Source organism: Oryctolagus cuniculus, chromosome 2 (genome assembly GCF_051225735.1).
Source record: "Oryctolagus cuniculus isolate XC-2025 breed Fujian yellow rabbit chromosome 2, ASM5122573v1, whole genome shotgun sequence".
NCBI classification, from domain to species: domain Eukaryota; kingdom Metazoa; phylum Chordata; class Mammalia; order Lagomorpha; family Leporidae; genus Oryctolagus; species Oryctolagus cuniculus.
The window spans coordinates 175107804-175124519 of NC_142868.1; the positions used below are offsets into that span (position 1 = coordinate 175107804).

Sequence of the window (16716 nt, forward strand, 5' to 3'; positions counted from 1 at the left end):
AAAGAGCATGGATACACAAACCCTAGCCTTACAAGCCGCGGCTAAAGAAAAGCATGTTGTGATATCTATCCTCTTGTAACAAAACACACTGCTGAACGCCACGGTCACGGTATCCACTGGTCAAACAGACTTCAGCTGGCCTGCCAATCGGAAATAAACTGACACGTAATGTTTATTAATCAAGAAACCTCACGGAGGGACTATTGTACACACAGAACCGCAGTGCAGGCAACTTCCTAACTGATAAAAAAGTAAAACAAAATTCAGTCCCCGCCTTTCATTTACTTATCATCTGTATTCTTTCTCCTCCAATTACTAAGAGACTCTGAACTAACTTAACGTAACTTCTCCCTGTCACAAAATGTAAGAAACAGGGCTCTTTTGAAAGAAGTTATTTCCATCTTTACCTGAACTTGACGGTTAGGAGAAAAAAGCCAGTCACCGGGGACAGGGAAGGGAGGAGGGTTAACGTAGAGGAAATCCTGGCTTATTTACTTTCAAACCAGTTCTTAGGAAGTGTCCCAGAAACACCACGAGTAACCTTGACAGTCAATATAAAGACCTAATACGCAAGTTCCTTACTCAACAAAAACTCATTGAGGGGCAGCGTTGTGGTACAGCGGGTTCAGCTGCCACCTGCAAGACTGGCATCCTGTACCAGAGCACCAATTCCAGTCCTGGCTGCTCTGCTTCTGATCCAGCTCCTTGCTAACATGCCTGGGAATGCAGTGGAGGAGGATCCAAGTACTGGGACCCCCGCCACCCACTTGGGAGACCTGGAAGAAACTCCTGGCACCTGGCTTCATCCTGGCCCAGTCCTGGCCACTGTGGCCATTTGGGGAGTGAACCAATGGATGGAAGACCTCCCTTTCTCTCTGTGTCTCACCCTCTTTCTGTCTCCCCGCCTTTTAAATAATTTTTTCAAACTCGTTGAGATGGGATGGGTTTTAAGCATTCAATTTTTCAAGACACAAAACACACCAAAATATAATAGAGAAAACATTCACAAAACAGCCATAAAATAGTATTAATATAGCATCTTGTATCCACAGGGCTCTTTGGTGAAGCATTCTTTGCCTCATTTCATTTGATCTGTGCACAGAGAGGAGGGGGAACCCATGGTTAATCCAACTGAAAATGCAACGTGGGGGTTGGGGGTGGGTGAACCCAACTCCTGACAGCACTGAACTGTACGCTCAGCGAGTTCACTCCCCCTGGAAGACATCCTATCTGCTCTCTGTGAATTTTCCATAACCACCAAAACCAGACAGTTTTCCTGTTAGTTTCTAAATGAATAAACATTTCATTTTTTACTAATCAGTACGTTAGGATCCCAACTAAGTTGGGCATTTTTTTTTTTTAATGAAATAGGCTTTATTTTAATTTTCTTACTACCTATTCCTGTAACCCTTGCTGACAACCCTAGAAAACTGACCTGTGTCCCTAGCCCACCCCCGCCTCAGGATCTCTGTGCTGTTTTATTGGCCTAAAAGACTTTCCTCCCAGACCCTTTCATATCGCACAGCTCTCCCAGTCACTTCCTTAGAGATAACTTCCCTGACTGCCCCTCCCCCACCCCAGCCCCTCGAAGCCTGTTCTATTTCCTTCCCAGTCCTTATCTGTGTACCAGAACCTGGTACACAGGAGCCTGGTGAAGTGCAACAAATAGATCCATTCACTCATTCCAGAAAGGACTACGTAGTTCGCAGATGCTGAGGACAGGTAGCTGTGCCCACCTCTCCCCACACAGAACCCAGTGAACCTGGGAAGCCAGACCCACACACAGGTAACTGCGACACAAGGGGACAGTGTGAAGACAGAAGAGGAGTTGGCTGCCTAATGCTCATGCAAAAGTAGCGGAGTGGATAATTTTCCTCCCCCTCAGGAGGCTGAGAAAAGTCTCGGGAGTTAATTGGTCTCCCTGAAATTTCACAGCCAGTGGCCACCCAGGAGTCTCTCCACTCTTGACTGAATGCAGCAAATGATTTCTCAAGGTAAGGTGATATGTCAAGGCCCATTTAAATCACTTCCACAATATACATATTTGGAAGACGCTAATTGTTAGCTATCTCCTTGATGTGGTGTTAAAATGAAATGCATATGGGTAAAAGGATGAAGGTTTTGCTATTTGACAGCAAACAATAAAATGAGGTTTGGACAAGACAATGAGACTGCTTGAAATAAAAAATATATTGGGGCCGGCACTGTGGCACAGTAGGTTAATCCTCTGCCTGCAGCGCTGACATCCCATATGGGCGCTGGTTCTAGTCCCGGCTGCTCCTCTTCCAGTCCAGCTCTCTGTTGTGGCCTAGGAAAGCAGTAGAAGATGGCCCAGGTGCTTGGGCCCTGCACCCACATGAGAGACCTGGAAGAAGCTCCTGGCTTTGGATCGGGACATCTCCAGCCATTGTGGCCATGTGGGGAGTGAAGGAAGACCTTTCTGTCTCTCCCTCTCACTGTCTGTAACTCTACCTCTCAAATAAATAAAACAACAAAAAAAATTTTAACTGTACAAAGATAGATGGTCCTTATTGTTCTATTTTCTTTATTATTACATTTTCCTCTGGTGATTTCTCATTTCTCCTCTGTGAGAATTTCCATTTAATTCATTATGAAAATCCCTCTGAAATGGCCCTTGCAGGCACTTGCTTCTCACCGCTGAGTGACTGATCACATCGGCTCAGTGAACCACATCACCTCCCTCTAATCCATGTGCCCATCCACTGACCAAACCCACCTTTCCTCTGGCCCAGCAGAACCCAGGGCATGTATTAAAAAACCAGCCCATCCATCTTCTAATTTACACAACACCACATTTCGCAAACTGTTTACTTACATCCATGCCAACAATATTACTCAAATGTGGTGGAGTACAAAAACCACAGGGAATAGTGAAGTTGGCCAAGGGCAGTATTTGGGGATCTAAAATTACAGGAAAAATCATACAACATTCACTGTACTTAGTCCCAAATCTCTATCAGATGATGTAGAGCAGAAATATTCTAAAATTGGCAGGGAGAAAGGAAAAGTCGTCTTAAGGCTTGGGCCATGCCAGGGCGGCCTTGCAGGGAGAAGGCAAAGGGTGCCGTGCCCTTACAGAGCTGGCACTATCACCAAGGGGGAGCCCACAGCATGAATGTGGGGGTGAAAAGCAAGTGGGAATTACTGCCACTTATTGCTTATTAGCAGACAAAGGAAAGAGAAAGCAGTACTCTTTGTACAGTAGTGGGAGGACAGCACCGGCAACACAGGGAGAGCAGAGATGTTAGCTCAACCCAGTTCTATTTGACCCAACTAGCATTTAGCGCAATGCAGAGGGCCTGGGTACTTAACACAGGGAACACCTTGCTTCCCAGGAGCTCAACACTGATGGGGAGACACAGGTTTCTTCCCCATGGCCTGGCCATATCCACAGCCAAGCAAGACTGAAATTGGGATGCTTGAGAAACACAGACGGCTGCACCTGTCACCCGGAGACATATAGTGGGGAGGAGGGGGTTGTAAGAAGCAAGGGCACACTAGGCGGGGCAGTTCAGAGCAAATAGGAGCTCCCCAAAGCTCATTTTGTGGGGGCTCTGCTCTCCATGCACTTTTCATATATTACCCCACACAGGCCCCCAGCAACCTCAGAATGATGCCAGAGACCATCATTATACCTGTTTAGCAAATGGCATGAACTTAATTAACCTTGACCCAGGTTTCACAGCTGTCAGCAAGGGCCACACAGCCAGCAAGATGACAGCCAAGACAGGAGCACTGCATTCTAACCCCAAAGGCCAAACTTCCAACCACAGAATTACATTGCCTTTAGTTCAGTGCAAGCCAAACTGAGATCAAGCAAAGGGAGGAAAAGAGGGCAGGCAACAAAGATAGATAAGGTAGGAGGCTGGGGCCAGCAGGTGAAGCTGCTGCCAGCAGAGCTAACATCCCATATGGGCACCAGCTCAAGTCCCAGCTGCTCCACTTCCAATCCAGCTCCCTGCTAATGCACCTGGAAAAGCAGGGGAAGATGACCAAAGTGCTTGGGCCCCTGCCACCCACATGGGAGACGGGGAAGGAGCTCCTGGCTCCTGGCTTTGTGCTCTCTCTCTCACTCTCTTGCTCTCACTCTCACGCTCTCTCTCTTTCCCTTTCTGTAACTCTGTCTTTCAAATAAAAAAAAAAATCTTTAAAAAGGTAGGAGGGCAGGGTAGGTAACCATAGCATTTCTTTCATGTCACCACATGACCTTGGGTCTAAATGACACAGGATACAGTCTTGTTATCCAATAGGCTGTGTCAATATAATATGTTCAGCCCCTAGTAATAAGCAGGGGGTCGGCACTGTGGCATAGCAGGTAAAGCTGCTGCCTGCAGTGCCAGCATCCCATATGAGTGCTGGTTCAAGTCCCAGCTGCTCCACTTCTGATCCAGCTCTCTGCTATGGCCTGGGATGGCAGTAGAAGATGGACCAAGCCCTTGGACCCCTGTAGCAGCGTGGGGAACCTGGAAGACGCTCCTGGCTTCTGGCTTTGGACCAGTCCAGCTCCAGCTGTTACAGCCATTTGTGGAGTGAACCAGCGAATGGAAGACCGACCTCTCCCCCGCCCCCCCGTAACTCTGCCTTTCAAATAAATAATTAAATCTTCAAAAAAAAAAAAAATAATAAGCAGAGCATTGAGTACAGCTCTGGTAGATTCTTCTATAAGTTCCAAAACAACCAATTTGTGTCACACCAACAAATTATGTACTTTTTCCCGCACTAAGAAGGCAGAACTCATTAGTAAACATGCATTTAGAGCAAAATAAGTCCATGTTGTCTCCCTTATCTATAAATCACTGAACTTTATTACCATATCAGGGAGCTTTTAAAAACACAGCCCTGACAGCTAGCTGTGAGGGTTATTATTTTCTGTGTTTTTGAGTATTTAAAATGTTTTAAAATCCTATGGGATGTGATGCAGGCATCCCATATGAGTGCTGGCAATCCAAATCCCTGCTAATGCACCTGAGAAAGCAGCAAAGGATGGCCCGAGTGCTTCATATCCTGCCACCCATGTGGGAGACCCAGAGGGAGTTCCTGGTCCTGGCTTTGGCATGAACCAGCCCTGGCCATTGAATCCATTTGGGATGTGAACCAGCAGATGCAAATCTCTCTCTCCCAATCTCTCCCCCTCTCTCCATAACTCTTTCAAATAAATGGATCTTTTAAAACTTTTTTACAATTAAAAATAAAATATTTTGTTAAAAAAACACCCTGTTGCAAGGGCTTAAATTTTTTTTTTTTTTTTTTTGACAGGCAGAGTGGACAGTGAGAGAGAGAGAGAGAGAGAGAGAAAGGTCTTCCTTTTGCCGTTGGTTCACCCTCCAATGGCTGCCGCGGCCGGTGTGCTGCGGCCGGCGCACCGCGCTGATCCGATGGCAGGAGCCAGGAGCCAGGTGCTTTTCCTGGTCTCCCATGGGGTGCAGGGCCCAAGCACCTGGGCCATCCTCCACTGCACTCCCTGGCCACAGCAGAGAGCTGGCCTGGAAGAGGGGCAACCGGGACAGAATCTGGCGCCCCGACCGGGACTAGAACCCAGTGTGCCGGCGCCGCTAGGCGGAGGATTAGCCTGGTGAGCCGCGGCGCCGGCCTGGCTTAAATTTTTTTTAAAAGAAAACTTAATCACCTACGCATCATTAAAAATTTTGCAAATTTCCAACTCCTGCAGAACTACAGACACTTAGATACAAATAATTCAACTAAGGAAAAACTAAATCCCCACATGCAACATACACACACACACACACACATGCACATATATATTCTATTCAAAAGTGTGCTAACCCAACATTGAGAGGCCCCTTGCCTTGAGAAGTCTCTCCAGAGTGTTAAGTGTTGACCTTGGCTGGTAAATTCCCACACAAGAGGCTATAAATATTGCCCAGGACTGGGTTCCTTTTGGGTCCAGGTCTCCCGACGTGGGCCTTCTCTCTCAGTACGAGGCCAGTGAGGCATCTTTATTAGTTCCTCCGGTGATGCTGCTGACAGTAATGTTCAAGAATCACCAAGCCAGGAGCCAGCGCTGTGGCGCAGCGCATTAATGCCCTGGCCTGAAGCTCCGGCATCCCATATGGGAGCTGGTTTGAGTCCCGGCTGCTCCACTTCTGATCCAGCTCTCTGCTGTGGCCTGGGAAAGCAGTGAAAGATGGCCCAAGTCCTTGGCCCCTGCATCCACGTGGAAGACCCGGAAGAAGCTCCAGGCTCCTGGCTTTGGATCGGAGCATCTCTGGCCGTTGCAGACATCTGGGGAGTGAACCAGAGGATGGGAGACCTCTCTCTTTCTCTCTGCCTCTCCTCTCTCTCTGTGTAACTCCAGCTTTCAAATAAATAAATAAATCTTGGAGAGAGGGAGAGAAAGAGAGAGAGAGAAAGAAAAAAGAAAGAAAGAATGAATCACCAGGCCAGCGCATCATTAGGGCCTAGTGACATCAATCAGAGGCTTGACAGAAATCACTGGAGCCCAATTCCTCATGACTCCAGGCTCACCTGGGGCAGCCAGCGCCCCGGCACTGGGGAAGAGGCCAACTGTATCCCAGGTCCCAGACTGTGCAGCAGAGATGGAGTCTAGCGCCCAGGGAGCAGCCCACCTCCCCTGCCCACGTCGCAGCACCCACGTGCTTGGGTTCCAAGCCGAATTGTGCACTCCCGAAAGGAAAGCCTGAGTCCCAAAAACGAGCTCAGAACGTGGCCTGATTTGGAGATGGGCTCTTGGCAGAGGTAGTCAACTTACAGTGAGGTCACCAGGGCACGCCCCAATCACGTACGACGACGCCCATACAAGACAGGGGCAACGTGGACACAGAGCTGGCCACACACAGAGAGAAGACCATGCGCAGAGCCACAGGAAGAGCGTGGCCACCACGCAGCCCGCAGACAGCCCCAGGCAGGTCCTCCTCACAGCCCTCAGGGGAACCCCGCCGTGTCAACACCTGGATTTTGGACTTCCAGCCCCCAGAACTGAGAGACAAAACATTTCTGTTGTCCTAAGCCACCGGTCTGGGGTATTTTTGCAACAGCAGCCCTCGCAGACCAACAAAGCTTTGAAAAATATAAGGCAAATGTAGGCCATGAAAACTGTTCTTGGTGAATGAGGGCAGTCAAGAGAGTTTTGAAACCACGGCCTCGCGAGAAAGGTCACATCCTTGGATGTCCAGCAGCCCAGGCCAGTAGAAAGAGCCACCAGGCCTGGGGTGGGGTCTGAGCACCGCACCCCAGGCAGAAATGGGGTCTCCGGGTGTGGAGATGAAGCAGACACCCGTGGCAGGCTCTCGGGCACTGCTCCAGGCGCCCTCACCCGCGGGCAGCTCCACAGCGCAGCCTTAGATCAGGATCCACGTCCAAGGGCGGGTGACACCAGCTTCGCGCGCCGGGCCGCCCCAGCTCACGGCGAGGAAGGGCTTGGAAGCACAATCTGCATTTTAGGAAAACTTGACTCGGGCTCCCACACGTGTTTGAGTCTGTTTGGAATATCCAAGACAACAAATAAGCAGGTCAGAAACAGCAAGACCCTGCGGCTGCCAAAGGTCCTGTCAACAAGTCAGGTTTCCTGAGGGCCGAGGAGCCTGCCGGGCAGCGAGAGCTTGCACACGGCCGCCAGGCCTGCAGCGGGCGGCGAGCTGAGGCCGGCCACAGGCTGGAGGAAGGCTTGCCCGCCGAGGTTTAAGTGCAATCGCCCTGCACAATTTATGGTCCCGCAATGTTTGTTTTAACTAGTGTTGAGAACACATATTTGACCCAGTGTGAACTTGACCTCTGGGTCCTTCTCCCTTCGCCGGGCTGTCTTGTGCTGCACGACACAGATTTTCCAGCCCATCCTCCCACCCCTGCTCCCAGCACTGGGGCCGGGGCTGGGGCACCCTCGCAGCAGCTGCCATGGAGAACCTCCCTGCAGATCTCCTGGCAAGGAAGCTGTCAATGGCCATAGCAGGCCTACGAAAAATGTGTAATCACGCTGGGCCTCGCTCCCAAGAGTGGACAGCAGGACGTCGTGCCAAAGGGACAGCAGACGGCCCACGCGGGTCCTCTTGGTCACCCATGCTCCAGCTGCATGACACCTTCCCAAGATGCAACTGCTGCAGCGCCTGCAGGCGACGAAGGAACCCACCACGACACCTCCACAGACAACCGAGGGAAAATCTCTGGGGCTGGGTTTCTTTTTTTCCCCAAAGCAGCGTGGGCGGAATGCCAATGGAAAAGCAATGGAATATCGATTTTCTGTTTCTTGCTAAGGAGAGAACAAGTCATTTGATGTGCCATGAGTTCAGTGAGTAAAAACAGACCCTGCACTCCCTACAGCTGGCTGCGTTTCTCCTCTATTCATAGAACCTGGCACAGGGTAAAAAGCTAAACAGATATCCCTTATGTAAATGAAAGAACCATCCATGCATTGACGGAGGCGTGCAATGCGCCAGGCCCCAGCGGCGGAGTTGTGTCTGCCATCTTTCCCCTTCCCTACACCTCGCCTGCCGCTCGGGCCTCTGTCTCCACCCTCCTTTATTCTTTTGTGTTGTCTGCTCCCATATCAGTCTCCCCTTTAAAGCTGTGCCTGCTGGCAGGGTCTCTCTCTGGCTTGCACTTATCCTACAAAGGGGGACTAGACGGTTGGAAGAATCAATGGGAGGTGGGAGGCAGGTTGAGTTTGGACAGAGGATAAAACTGCAAAAATAGAGGAGAAAATGTTACACGTCGAAGGTTTAATGGACAAAGTCCCTAAGCACCAAAGCCCTCTTTAAAATGCTAACTCTCTGGAAAGAGAAGAGACGTGGTACCATCTCTTGTGACCAAAGACAGCACTAGCCACAGACACGTAGTATTAATAACAAAGATGACACATTCCATGCTATTATTTCAATTCCCAGAAAGCCACACACAAACGGTGTCTGGGAAAGCAACAGTACCACGCAACCGGGCACCCGTGCAGAGGCATTGGGTGGCTGGAGGCCGAAGACCACCTCGGCGGATGCACATACCCACCCTATGGCCCTGTGTGAGTCTGCTTGTTTTATATTTCTCTGATTTGCAATTTAAGGCTCATTAAATCTTCAGTCCTCAGAAGCATTTGCCCATAGCCCTTTCTAAATTGAGTTCCAATCAAGGAAAAACAATCCAGGCTGGCTCAAAGGGACACGTTATTTGCTTCACTGGATTAAGTGAACACATTCACTCTCTTACATGAAAGTGCTTTTGTGCATCCATTGCACTTGGCCTATGGAAACTGAAATTCTTCAGCTACACCCTCCAAGTTATCTTCAAAACATGATGACAATTAAAACCTACCCTGAATTATACATATAAATGTGCATGCACATTTTATGATGATTGTTGTCTTAATGGGAACTTCACACTGAGACCTTGTTGGGTTTTGTATTCTCACATGCAATAAACCATGCCCAAGTGCAGCTGTCCCATCTTCAAATACTAAGGAAGAGACAGGGGAAGGAGACCACAAATCAATCTATTTTGCCATCTAAATTATCACTGCTATTTACCAAAGCAGTTAGAGCAACCAAAATTCGTGATGGGATTCTTTCCATTCAATTTCCATTCAATCGACAAATACTTCAGGCAGTATTTTTCCCACTAAGCAGCAAATTATACATAACACACACACACACACACACACACGGACTAAAGACACATACTTTGTCTCTTTTAAAGTTCTTCTTAAATAAATTGCTCAAGGGCACAAAATAACTCAAATTACTTTAAAGCTATATAGATGGAGCATCCCTAATCCAAAAATCCAAAATCGGAAACTTTTCTGAGCACAGATACGATGCTACAAGTGGAAAACTCCACACATCACTGCCTGTGATGGGTCAGAAACTGCAGACTCACTAAAAATGTTGTGGAAAACTACCATCAGGCCATGCGTATAAGGTATGCATGAAATGCAAATGAATTCCATGTTTAGACTCGGGTCCCATCCCCACCATATCTCATTATGTAGAGGCAAATATTCCAAAACCCAGAGAAATCTGAAATCCAGAACACTTCTAATGGTGAACATTTTAGATAAGGGGCACTTTCCTATAATACAAGAAGTTGTAAGTACACATACTTCTTTTTTTTTTTTTTTTTTTTTTTTTTTTGACAGGCAGAGTGGACAGTGAGAGAGAGAGACAGAGAGAAAGGTCTTCCTTTGCCGTTGGTTCACCCTCCAATGGCCACCGCGGCCGGCGCACCATGCTGATCCGATGGCAGGAGCCAGGAGCCAGGTGCTTTTCCTGGTCTCCCATGGGGTGCAGGGCCCAAGCACCTGGGTCATCCTCCACTGCACTCCCTGGCCACAGCAGAGAGCTGGCCTGGAAGAGGGGCAACCGGGACAGAATCCGGCGCCCCAACCGGGACTAGAACCCGGTGTGCCGGCGCCGCTAGGCGGAGGATTAGCCTAGTGAGCCGCGGCGCCGGCCACATACTTCTTTTTAAAATGCCAGTGGGGAAACATGTACAAGAAAAGAAGAAAACCAAGTGACAGACAAATGGAACAGGATTTACTTGGCTTGATCCAAGACCAAACTCTAAGAGTTCTTCTGGTTTCATCCAGACTCTAACACCAATTCTTTTACCTTGATACCTGCCAAAAATCCTAAAAGGAGGCAAGTTTTGGCAAAGACATTTTCAGATGGGAAATACAGGGTCAGAGAGGTCAAGTGGATCCCCCAAGACCACAGAGCTAGTAAGGGTTTAAGCATTTGAACTCAGGTCTTGAGAACCCAGGGCGGGGGTCTTTCCCAGCATCCCACTTCTCAGCTTCACAGCATCAGTGGTAACCTCGGGGCTGCCAAGGCAAGCAGTAGGTTTCCTCATCTCTCTGAAGCTCTCAGATACCCACAACACAAGTCCCCGGTGAAAAGACTCATCTTATCATACATGCCTTTGGACTGGGCACTGGTTTGAGTTCTGGCTCCAATTCCAACTTCAGCTTCCTTCTGATGAACACCCTTGGAGGTAAAAGGTAATGGCCTAAGTCACTGGGTCCCCGTCACCCACGTGGGAGACCCCGATTGAGTTTCCAGATCTTGGCGTCAACCTGGCCTGATCTTAGGTGGTGTAGGCACTTGAGGAACGGACCATTCAGGAAATGGAACGTTTCTCTCTCTTTCTCTCTCTCGCTCTCGCTCTCTCTCCTTTCAGAAAGATTTAAAAGCAATTATTGCTTAAGGGACTTGTGATTTAAGCTTCTAGCATTTGTGTCTGAGTTAGTTTGTCAGGCTGTACAGGAAGGCTAATCTTTTGAATATCAAAACCTTAAAAGTCAGAGTGATGCTGCACTGTTTAAAACCCAGTGCTGTTACAGGCTGCCTCCTAAAATCTAGAAGTAAAGCTTTTTCATATACTTGAAAGGTGAAAGGCAGAGTGACAGAGAGGGAGCAGGGGAGGGAGCGAGATCTTCCATTTGATGGTTTACTACCCAAATGTCTGCAACAGCAAGGAGCCCAGAATTCCATCTGGATCTCTGGATCATGTGGGGCCCAAGCACTTGAGCCATCATCTGCTGCCTCCTAGGGCGCATCAACAGGAGGATGAATCAGAACTGAAGGAGGAGCCGGCGCTGTGGTGGAGCGGATAAAGCCACCGCCTGCAGCACCAGCATCCCATATGGGTGCCAGTTCTAGTCCCGGCTACTCCTCTTCCAATCCAGCTCTCTGCTATGGCCTTGGAAAGCAGTGGAAGATGGCCCAAGTCCTTGGGCCCCTGCACCCACGTAGGAGACCTGGAAGAAGCTCCAGGCTCCTGTCTTCAGATCGGCTCAGCTCCTGCCAATGCAGCCAATTGGGGAGTGAACCAGCAAATGGAAGACCTCTTTTTTTCTCTGCCTTTTTCTCTGCCTCTGACTCTCTGTAACTCTGCCTTTCAAATAAATACATCAATCTTAAAAAAAGGAGGGAGGGAGAGAGGGAGAGAGGGAGGGAGGGAGAGAGGGAGAGAGGGAGAGAGGAAGGGAGGAAGGGAGGAAGGGAGGGAAGGAGGGAAGGAGGGAAGGAGGGAAGGAGGGAAGGAGGGAAGGAGGGAAGGAGGGAAGAAAGAAAGAAAGAAAGAAAGAAAGAAAGAAAGAAAGAAAGAAAGAAAGAAAGAAAGAAAGAAAGAAAGAAAGAAAGAAAAGAAAAGAAAGAAAGAAAGAAAGAAAGAAAGAAAGAAAGAAAGAAAGAAAGAAAGAAAGAAAGAGAAAGAAGGAAGGAAGGAAGGAAGGAAGGAAGGAAGGAAGGAAGGAAGGAAGGAAGGAAGGAAGGAAGGAAGGAAGGGTAAGATGTGAAGGAGCCAGGACTCAAACCAGCATTCCAACATGAGATACAGTCACAGCGTGCAGTGGCTTAGCCAGTTGCACTACAACACCCACCCCTGGAAGCAAACTTAAACCGAAAGCTGGAGGCATCTGTTGTAGAGCATCCCTGGGTCTCCAAATCCCCAGACAACCTGAGGATGCGACAGAACGGGGCGCCCTCCTGCTTTCAAAGACAGCACTCACTGCATTGTTTGTCAGCAAACTCTGGGAAGTCTGACAGCATCCTCTCCAACAGGGTCAAGGAGCCCATCTGCGAAACCCTGTCCTGTATCTCTTAAGCCTTACATAGCAATATCCTAGTGCGATGGTGCTGGCCCAGCCTGGTAATCCCCACCTCACAGGCAAACTGGGTCACAGCGGGCTTGGAGCAGGAGTTACCGGGAGGAGGGCAGAGCTGTCATTTGACCGCAGCAATGCTCAACTCAGGAGAACTGAGATACACCTCTGTCGGGTGTAATCTAAGAAGAGTTGAAAAACGCTGATTTATCCTAACAAGCTTCAGCCCTAAGCATTTCTGACCTAGCTTTGTTTGCTTGTTTGTTTGTTTCCATAATCAGGAGACTGTCCGTGTCAGCCAATACCCCTCCCTCAACAAACGTGGACACTCCTTTCAGTGGCATTAAAGCCACCACGTCACAGTCCATCTGTTCCCTTCAAGGACTAAAGGCATTTCTTCAAGTAAACGAGACCAATGGAACGACTGTAGCTGAAACTGTTTTCACTCATCCGCCAGCGTGGTGCTCAAGGCAAGTTGCTAAAATTCATTCATTAGGCTACACATCCACAAGCAGCTGAAATCTGGATGATGCCAGTCCACGTGGTGACGGCTCGAGCTCTACGCAGAGAACTTCTAAGGATGTTGAACTTGCACCAAGGGGAAAGGAGACTCCTTCGTTTCCAATTAACTCCAGACTTAGCACCAACTTCGGTGGAGGAGCCTCGCAAGACATTTTAGCTTAATTCTTTGCTTCACAACACACAGAAGGAGTATTTGCTCACATCCGTGTGCAGCGTGAGTACACTTTCCTAAAGCAGTGCTCAGCGGGCACAAGAGCAGTGTGTCCCTAGGCACTGCAGGACACCCCACTTCTCCCCCTCTGAAGAGTGGCACACTGGTGGGTTCTGGGAAGCCGTCAGGCCCCGAGGATGGAAGATTCTGGTTGCTATTTTCAGCAAGCCTTAAAAGCTATTGATGTATTGTTCCAGAATAGGGCCCCCTACTTCACATTCCTCCCCCGTCATCATCTTAAAGAATGTTTTCCATTTGTTGGTATCATGTTTAAATCCATTGTATTGGTTCTGCCATATGGCCCATCCTCAAATGGGAATGACTGCTCCCTAGCTCTTGAGTCACAGGTGTGACAGAGTGATTAATACCTCTGCTGAGTGCAGGGGAATCTTGGCTATGCAGCATGGTTCCATGGGACACACTGCTGCTGGCACTGATCCTGCCATTATCCCAAGTCAGCCCTCCCTGGTAATTACGAAGGCTGCAAGAAATAGGCAGAATGTATTTGGGACTCCGGCTTCCCCAGGACAGCATCAGCCCCTTCCAGGGACCTCCAGGGGACTCCCCTACCCCCATGCAGGCAGCCCCACTTGGCCTACTGTGTAGGACCACCAGAAGCATGGCAACTTACGTTTGGTGCACCTCTGCGAACCAGGGGCCTTACTCCAGCCGTGGCAGCACTGCCCGCCACAGACATTGACCCTGAAACAAAGCAAAACCCCTGAGTAGAACAGCAGCAATGCTCCCCACAGAAGAACCCAAGCTTCCAGCAGGTTCCTGAGAGATGGGCTGCCCGCCTGCACATTCCTCCGGATGAGTGACAGTCCCAGCTAGTACCCAGGGTGCCCGAGACAAAGCTGCCCAGGCAGAAGGGAGAGGGGAGTTAGTCCCACAGAGCCTCGGACTAACCTGGGGGTGGGGGTGGGGGGTCCCAAATAAGTGGTTCTTTCAGCCTCAACATGAGAGTAGCGCCAAATTGGCTGCTTGTCTTTTATCTGGGCCCATCTTAGAGGTTCAGAGACCAGGTGTGCAAAAACTGAGTGAGGATACACCTCCTGGGACCACCCCCTTGAAGAAAAAAAAAAAAAAACCAAGTAGGCAACCTGTGATTCACAGGAAGGAGGGAGGCGCAGGGAGCATGGCCATGAGGGCCCAATAACACACTTGGCAACTTGGCAATCAAACTTGCACTGACCCTAAGACCCCTGCCCCCGCCCCAGGACAGCAGCCCCTACAGGTGCAGGGAAGCCCAAGAGCACAATTTCTAGGATGCTGCAGAGGTAGGGGCTGCGTCTTCGCAGCTAGCCTCCCTGAATGCTTTTTTTTTTCATCAGCCACACCAAAATTAAAACTGAATTGCAAAGGTAAGTTGCACCGATGCTGCGGGACAGAGCTGTACTGACTTCAGGTTTACGCCCATCTCCTGCGCGCCGTCTGGGGCGTGCACAGAGCACAAACTCCCTCTGCGCCGGCCTGCAGCTCGGTAACAATGCACGGCGTCCTGGACGTCCGCAGAGTGCCCGCGCAGCCCCGCGCTGCGCCCCTCCCGCGGCGCCCCAGGGTGCGCAGCGGCGGGAGGGGGCGCCGGCCCCGACCCCGCCATCCCAGCGCGAGGGAGGGGTGCGGGCTTACCCCTGCAACTGCTGCTTCTGGTGAACCTGCAGCCTCGAGCCGCCGCCTTGGGTCTCCGGCGGCGCTTTGGGGCGCACCGCTTGCCTGCCGGGCTTGGCGAACGGGGCAGGCGCCGGGTGGCCGCCGGGCTTGGGGCGGAGCTGCCCGCCGGGGGCCCCGGCACGAGCGGGCTCCAGCGGCGGTGGCCGGAGCCCCTGTAGGGCCGCGCCGCCCTGCTGGCTGGTGCGCCGGGTCCGCTCCGAGGGGGCGCCGACGGCCGCCGAGCTGCGGCTGTACCTGGCGTTGAGCGCGACGTTGAAGGTCCGCGATCGCGGGGGCCCGCCCAGGGGCAAGGCGCCCGCCGCCAGGCCGGGGCCCGGGCGCACCACGTACGTGATCCTCCGCACCCGGCCGTGTGCGCACGACGCCAGCAGCCCTGCCCAGAGCAGGAGCCCCCACCTGAGCCAGGCCCCCGCCATCGCGCGCCCCAGCCGGCGCGACCCGCCGCGCGCCCTCAGGCCCCGGCCCCGGCCCCCGCCCGGTGCGGCCGCCCTCGCCCTGGCCCTGCGCGCTGCCGAGAGCCGGTGGGAGGCGGGGAGGAGGCCAACGAGGTGGCGAGAGAGAGAGGAGAGAGAGCTCTGCGGGCGGCTAAGCGGCCCCAGACCCCGGCCGACTGCGGCTGGGAGGAGGGGGCGGGCGTGGGGGTGGGGAGCGCGCAGCCCGGGCGGCGGGGGAGGGGCGCGGGCCCCGCAAGGTGAGGGTCCGCAGCGGGCGGCGGCGGCGGCGGCGGCTGCGCGGGGCCGGCGAGGGGCGAGGCGGGCACGAGCGCGCGGGACGCTCGCAGGCAGCCCCGGCCGCACAGTCTTTAAAAAGTTTCTCTCCCGTGGAACCCAGTGTCACATCCGAACAGCCAATCTCCGGCAGACGTGACGTCAGGCAGTAAATCCTAATTGGGGAACGCGTGCGATGAGCCCGAGAACGCGCCGCCACCCTCCCCATCCACGGAGACGGCTCCTGCGGGCCAGGGAGCCAGGTTCCCCCGCTCCCGGCCCCCCGCGGCCCGGGAGAAGACGAAGACCGAGCACGGTTCGCTGCGAGCCCCCAGGGGACCGCCGGATAGCGTGGGCGTTTTCTTCTCCTGCGGGAAACCACCAAGCCAGGTCCCAGAAGGGACTGCCGCGTGCGCCGGGCTCTCGCTCGGAGAGCCTTCAGGTGGTTCTCCGCTGGCCTGCAAGCCCCCGGGGACCGGAACTTCGGAAATGTGCGCTCTGGGGCTGCAGCCTTTGGTACCCGACTCCTGGCATGGCAGGTGCGCGAGTGCGGGGCTGGCGGCAGGGGGCGCCCGCGTAGGTGGGGAAAGCCACCGCCGGATACCGCGCGGAGGCAGCCCTGCCCTTGCTCCTAAGGCCTTTAGAAAAAGGATGCAGATTCGGATCCTCGACAACCCCAGGCCATTATTGGTATATAAAAAAAAATCAGTTCACTGGACCCCCGGCTGAAAGGTCACTAGGCGTGGAGGTGACCCATGAGCACATGAAGGGCCACTGCAGAATGTTCCCCGGGACGGAGGCCCTCGGGGTCATGGTGCCCTTTGAGGAAAACCGTGAAATAACGGCATGCCAGTATTCATTTCTGGCAATCGAATTTAAAACAATGTCACCAGCAGAATGCATGATTTTATTATATGAATGCAATGAAAGCCGGTGACCATACCAGACCTTTTTTTTAAGCCTTTAAACTAACAATAATGGTCCATTTCCATGGCTTTGGTTGTTCTCATCCATATTTA

At 51.7% G+C, this 16716-nt stretch overlaps 1 protein-coding gene across 9 annotated transcripts in view; it reads right to left on the bottom strand.

The window, feature by feature from the left end:
• Window positions 1-15762, bottom strand: part of LTBP1 (latent transforming growth factor beta binding protein 1) — a 446285-nt gene extending 430523 nt beyond the window's left edge. For 8 of the 9 annotated variants that reach the window (XM_008254559.5, XM_089326552.1, XM_089326551.1 and 5 more), the window contains exons 1-2: window positions 14949-15761; window positions 13948-14018 (exon numbers count right to left, since the gene is read on the bottom strand). In XM_008254559.5, coding sequence (XP_008252781.4) covers window positions 13948-14018; window positions 14949-15406 — 529 coding nt within the window. In that variant the 5' untranslated portion in view covers window positions 15407-15761. Of the gene's footprint in view, window positions 1-13947; window positions 14019-14948 lie in introns of all 9 variants that reach the window. The other variant, XM_051843010.3, reaches the window with a different exon arrangement.
• Window positions 15763-16716: the final 954 nt, after the last annotated feature.